Source organism: Pipistrellus kuhlii, unplaced genomic scaffold, assembly GCF_014108245.1.
Source record: "Pipistrellus kuhlii isolate mPipKuh1 unplaced genomic scaffold, mPipKuh1.p scaffold_m20_p_115, whole genome shotgun sequence".
Taxonomy (NCBI): Eukaryota; Metazoa; Chordata; class Mammalia; order Chiroptera; family Vespertilionidae; genus Pipistrellus; species Pipistrellus kuhlii.
This window is the reverse complement of record NW_023425422.1, coordinates 420,140-426,116: the sequence shown is the minus strand read 5'-3', so window position 1 is coordinate 426,116 and position 5,977 is coordinate 420,140. Positions and strand designations below refer to the sequence as shown.

The 5,977-nt window shown below is 57.8% G+C and overlaps 1 protein-coding gene across 1 annotated transcript; it reads right to left on the bottom strand.

Annotated features, from left to right (window-relative positions):
- Nucleotides 1-4,325: 4,325 nt before the first annotated feature.
- On the bottom strand, nucleotides 4,326-4,957 carry LOC118716028 (keratin-associated protein 13-1-like). The gene has a single exon (XM_036432701.2). It carries the CDS (start codon nucleotides 4,892-4,894, stop codon nucleotides 4,412-4,414), a length of 483 nt encoding a protein of 160 aa, XP_036288594.1. The 5' UTR covers nucleotides 4,895-4,957; the 3' UTR covers nucleotides 4,326-4,411.
- Nucleotides 4,958-5,977: the final 1,020 nt, after the last annotated feature.

Here is a 5,977-nt window from a genome sequence, read left to right as displayed (position 1 = left end):
CGTGGCTGTGGGAGGCACTTTCCTCTGTCTTTTCACACTGAATCTACGATGGTTGCAAAAAGCAATGATTCTGAGTCCTCTGCTACAATGCTCTTTTTTAAATACAAACGAATACACATATTATTAGAGTTCATAGAGGCAGTTAGCTGTACGATTTTTGTTGTGGTGGTTGTTTTTTATGTTTATGGATTTCAGAGAAGAAGGGAGAGGGAGGGAGAAAGAGAGAAACATCAGTGATGAGAGAGAATCATGGATAGGGTGCCTCCTGCAAGCCCCCCATTGGGGATCGAGCTCACAACCCAGGCATGTGCCCTTGACCGGAATCAAATGCAGGACTGTTCAGTCTGCAGGCTGACTCTCTATCCACTGAGCCACACCAGCCAGGGCTGAGCACTGTGCCACTTTTGCGTTGATTGGACCTTCTAAGTGAGCAAGTCTGTCTTATTTCTAGTAATAACACATGTTGTTCCCACAGACACTGGTTATAACGCTGGGGCAGACACAGTTGTGTTTCAAACCCGATTTCAGTGACACAGCTGCTGAAATGACCTTGTCACTCTTGGCAGAAACCTGTCTCTTAGCTCCTTAGAGAAACACCCAGAGACGGTCTACGGCGAAGGGTCTTCAGTCAGGACTTTGTGGAGAGCATGTTTTTTCAGCTTTTACTGCAGAGAGTAGCATACGGCAAACATCGTCTGCCACTGCCACGTCACGCCCACACGTGCCCCACCCTCACAGCTCCCGCACCTTGCCGCCCGCCTCTGTGAAATGAGGGTGTGACCCGGTGAACTTACAACCCACACGCCTGCTGTTGACATCACGACCAAGCACAGTTTCTTTAGAAAATAAAGCCCAGTACCTTAAACAAGTCTTTTCCGATGAAGAGAAATGGCTGAGAATTCTTACTACGACTGCAAACTGTTACAGGATGTATAGGCTTTTATAATTTTTTGTTTTATTTTGAATCATTTCTTAAATGTGGATTACCTGTCGCTGTTAGTTGCTTGATTACCTGACAGGTCGCCTATGGAATCAGTGAGGAAAAGGCTACAATTTCAAGCCAATTACACATAGAGTGGCCAGATGACGATGATCTCTGAACACATAACAATCTGGCCACTCTGTGTCTATCTTATATAATAAAAGGCTAATATGCAAATTGTCCCCTCGGCCAGAGTTTGACCAGCAGGCAGGCCGGCCAACCGCCCACGTCCCCTCTCCCTGGCCAGGCTGGCCGGACCCCATCCATGCACGAATTCATGCATTGGCCTCTAATATATATATGTGTGTGCACACACACACACTGAGTGCCCAGGTTACTATGCGTTCAGAGATCATCATCATCTGGCCGCTCCGTGTGTGTCTCCAGCTTTGTCTGCAGCACTGAGCCATGGAAATGCTGTTCTCCTGTGCTCGCTGAAGAAGTCCTGGGGGGGAGGGACTCAAATTCACGGCTCACAATAACTGGGATCAACAGCTTTTATTTCGAGCCGTTTTCTTTCCTTCTGCGAATCGCTGCTTGTTGCTAAAAATAACAGTGAGCATACAGCCATGACGAGCGTAGCTGCCTGGTGGCCCGGCTCCCATTGCCTGGATGAGTTTATGTGAATTAAATAGAGACTCTCCCACTTCAGACGGGAGAATTTCCTACAATACGGATGGACCGGGAGCACATTGTGCCAAGAGAAACGAGCCAGACACAGACAGACAGATACCTCATAACATCATCCCACTGGGACACCTCAGTCCTCAAACCCGGGGACGGAGGAGGGGCCGGGGCCGGGCCTGGGGCTGCGGCGGGCAGACGCCGGCAGAGGCCCAGCCGTGTGTTATGAGGCATCTGTCTGCGTCTGGCACGGCCTCACGGTCACGCTGAACGAGGAGGCGTGAGCAGGGAACCTGGCCTGGGTGCGGCCAGAGAGAGGGAGGAAGGACGTGTTTGTGAGCGGAGTGTGGGGACCATTTCACGTCACAGATGCACATTAAACTGTCACACGGGCACCTCACACACACGCGATGCTTATTGTCAGGCTCATCTCAATAAAGCTGCAAGAAGCTCACCCTGAGCCCTGGCCGGTGTGGCTCAGTGACCAGAACATCGGCCGCAGGACTGAAGGGTCCCGGGTTCGATTCCTGTCAGGGCACAGGCCCGGGTGCGGGCTCGATCCCCAGCGGGGGGCGAGCAGGAGGCAGCGATCCATCTCATCACTGATGTTTCTCTCTCTCTTCCTCTCTGAAATCAGTAAAACATATTTAAAAAAAAACAAACACATCTCGCCATTTAAAGGGGCAGTGTGTGGCGTGTGATGAGGAGCCAGCCCTCAGGGGATTTATGGAGAGGCCCCTGGTTTCCCTTCGTTCCCCCTGAGGGCTGGCCCCTCATCACATGCCACACACGCTGGTCAATCCCAGTTTCCCAGTTACCCACGATCCCCTTTCCTTCCGCTCCCTTTTCGAGCGAACACGCCCTTCCTGAGACAGAGAGGAATCCCTCCTGCCTCCTCCCGCCTTCGCAGGCTGTCTCCATCCGAGGGAGAGAAGGCTGCACCACCGGCCAGGCGAGATTCCTTTCCGTAACGGCCGACTTTCCCCGTGGTGGGTGCGCCCCTGCCCGCTCGGTCCCCCTGGACATGCGGCTGCTGTGTCCTCCTCGCCGTGAAGGATGCTCAGCAGACGTGGGCAGCAGAGGGCGCTGTCTCCGCTGGAGTGGAAGGTGCGTCCTCACACCTGTTGGCCGCCTTATTGATGACAGCCCCCGCCCCCCGGGGGGCGGCAGCCCGTCCACCTCATCCTCAGCTGCTCCCAGTCCACAGTGAGCAATGTCCTCTCCCTTCCCCTCCACTCCCCTCCCCCCTCCCCTCCCCCTTCCCCTCCCTTCTCTCCTCCCTTCCCTTCCCCCCCCTCCCCTCTCCTCCCCTCCTCCAAGCTCAAACCCACGTCCTTCCTGTCCAGTCCCACTTTCCGGCTCCTCCTCGAGGCCTCACTGGCACTAGACCCGCAGCATGGCCGTTTCCTGTGACGTGGAGACCAGAGATTTCTACGCCCACAGTGACTTCACTGCTCGCCACGCTGCTCGGAGCCGGGGGCTGGCGCTCCCCGAAACGCTGTCCTGCCATCACCGCCCTTGTTGCCCAGAGCGAGAGCCGTGGCCAGAGGGAGAGGGACCCTCGGCCGGCCCCGCAGTCAGAGTGCTGCCATTGCTCCCGGGAAGCCCAGCAACATTCCCGAGGCCACGAGGACCAGGCGCCCGGGGGGACGTGGTCTCCGTGGCCTCTCAGGACGTAGACTCGCATCCATTTACCCCACCCCCCGCCGCTTCCAACCACCAAACACCGGCCACACGAGGAACACGGCCACAAACACGCTTTCCCGGCCGCAGTGGAGGCACAGCGTCCACTCGCTACACACAGCGCACGTACAAACACACAGCACATGGACAAACACACAGCACATGGACAAACACACAGCACATGGACAAACACACGGCGCATGGACAAACACACAGCACATGGACAAACACACAGCACATGGACAAACACACGGCGCATGGACAAACACACGGCGCATGGACAAACACACAGCGCATGGACAAACACAGCGCATGGACAAACACACAGCACATGGACAAACACACAGCACACACACAAACACACAGCCCATGTACAAACACACAGCGCATGGACAAACACACAGCACATGGACAAACACACAGCACACACACAAACACACAGCCCATGTACAAACACACAGCACATGGACAAACACACAGCACATGGACAAACACACAGCACATGGACAAACACGCAGCACATGGACAAACACGCGGTGCATGGACAAACACACAGCACATGGACAAACACGCAGTGCATGGACAAACACACGGTGCATGGACAAACACACAGCACATGGATAAACACACAGCACATGGACAAACACGCGGTGCATGGACAAACACACAGCACATGGACAAACACACAGCACATGGATAAACACACAGCACATGGACAAACACGCGGTGCATGGACAAACACACAGCACATGGACAAACACGCGGTGCATGGACAAACACACAGCACATGGACAAACACACGGCACATGGACAAACACGCGGTGCATGGACAAACACAGGGCACCAGTGGCTCACCCAAAGACACCCTTTATTTCAGCCGCATCCACACGGGACACGGCGCCGGGACAGAGCCGGGAGGGGAGGGGAGAGCCCGGGAGGGGCTGAGCCTCTGGGAGAGCCCAGGCGGCTCCCTCCCAGGCCGGCTGAGAGGTCCGGACGGCTGGGCCCCGGGAAGCGAGGTCCCGGGTCCGGAGGCTGCGGTGGGCCTGGTCCAGCCGAGGCCGAGGCCCGACGTCCCAGGAGGCTGCTCCGCTCAGGGGTCAGGCGTCCGCGGACGGGCCGTCAGTACGTCTGTCCGTAGCAGCCGGAGCCGCAGGCTGGCTGGAAGGAGGGGCCCTGATAGGGCCTGGACGAGGAGAAGTAGGTGGGGCGGCAGTAGCCGGACCCGCAGCCCAGCGCCTGGGGCCGGGAGCCCCCGTAACCGCAGGGCCCGAAGCCGGCGCCGCTGCAGCCGGAGGAGCCGGGGCAGGAGGCCTGGGGCGGCCGGCAGAGCGAGGAGGACCGGCGGCCGTAGCCGGGCGCCTGGAAGGCGGCGGGCTCCCAGCAGGTCTCCTGGCAGCCGTAGGCGGGGGAGCCCTGCTGGCAGGGGCCCTGGGTGTAGGCCACGCTGCCGGGGTAGCCGTTGCCGGGGTAGCCGTTGCCGGGGTAGCCGTTGCCGGGGTAGCCGTTGCCGGGGTAGAAGGAGCCGCAGGAGGAGGCCGGGTACCGCAGGCAGCCGCCCAGGGAGCGGGAGGAGAGGGTCCCGGAGCTGCGGCTGTAGGGCATGCTGGTGGTTCGGTTCGGTTCCGGGTCTGGGTCTGGATCAGCGGAGGTGAGGGAGGACCTGTGGCTGTGGCGCTGGCTCCTGGGCTGGAGCTTTTATACCTCGGCCGGGGCCAGGCCCCTTCCTCCCCAGATGCCCATTAGGCCCGCGCAGATGCCACCTTCAAAGCCGGCCTGGGGAGCGGTGGTAATGAGGGCGCGGGTTTCAAAGCGGCGACTCGGCGCACACGTCCCGCCTTCATCTTGCGGGGTAATTGCCGTAATTGCCCCCGCGGCTCCGGAGCTTTGTTCCTCCCTCTGGGCCGGGTGCGGCGATGGGCCGGGCGGTCACAGTGCGCTCCCGGCTCTAAAAATACCTGGGCTCCGGGGGGCGTTCGCGCGCTCCGTGTGGGCACCAAACCCAGAGCAGAAGGCGCTCACCCCCGATGGCGGCTCCGTCCCCCGTCCCCCGTCCCCCGTCCCCCGTCCGGGCAGCTGGCAGCACACGCCCACACGGCCGGGCGCGGAGCGGCGCTGCACGGGCCCAACACGTCTGGCTCTGCGTTTCCTTAAAGCCCAGTGCCCCCGCCTCTCTGTGCGTGTGGATTTATTCATTTATTCATTTATTTATTTTAAATATATTTTATCGATTTTTTTACAGAGAGGAAGAGAGAGGGATAGAGAGTTAGAAACACCGATGAGAGAGAAACATCGATCAGCTGCCTCCTACACACCCCCCACTGGAGATGTGCTTGCAATCAAGGTACATGCCCTTGGCCGGAATCGAACCTGGCACCCTGAAGTCCACAGGCTGATGCTCTATCCACTGAGCCACACTGGTTAGGGCTGTGGATTCATTTTTAATATTTTATTATTATTATTATTATTATTATTATTATTATTATTATTGGCAATTACAGTTCACATCCCGTATCTCCTGTATTCATTTTGCATGCACAGCACAGTGAATGGACCTTGTAGACTTTACAGAGTGACCCCCCGATACTGCCCGTACCCCTCGACACCACACAGGCTGGTGAACGGAGTTCGTGCAGGGATAGGGCCCCTAGGCCTGGCTGGCGATCGGGGCCCATCTGTGGGGCCATC

What these genes read in the sequence shown, in the direction of transcription:
- LOC118716028 (XM_036432701.2), bottom strand. Translation starts at nt 4,894, where the DNA reads ATGCCCTACAGCCGCAGCTCCGGGACCCTCTCCTCCCGCTCCCTGGGC.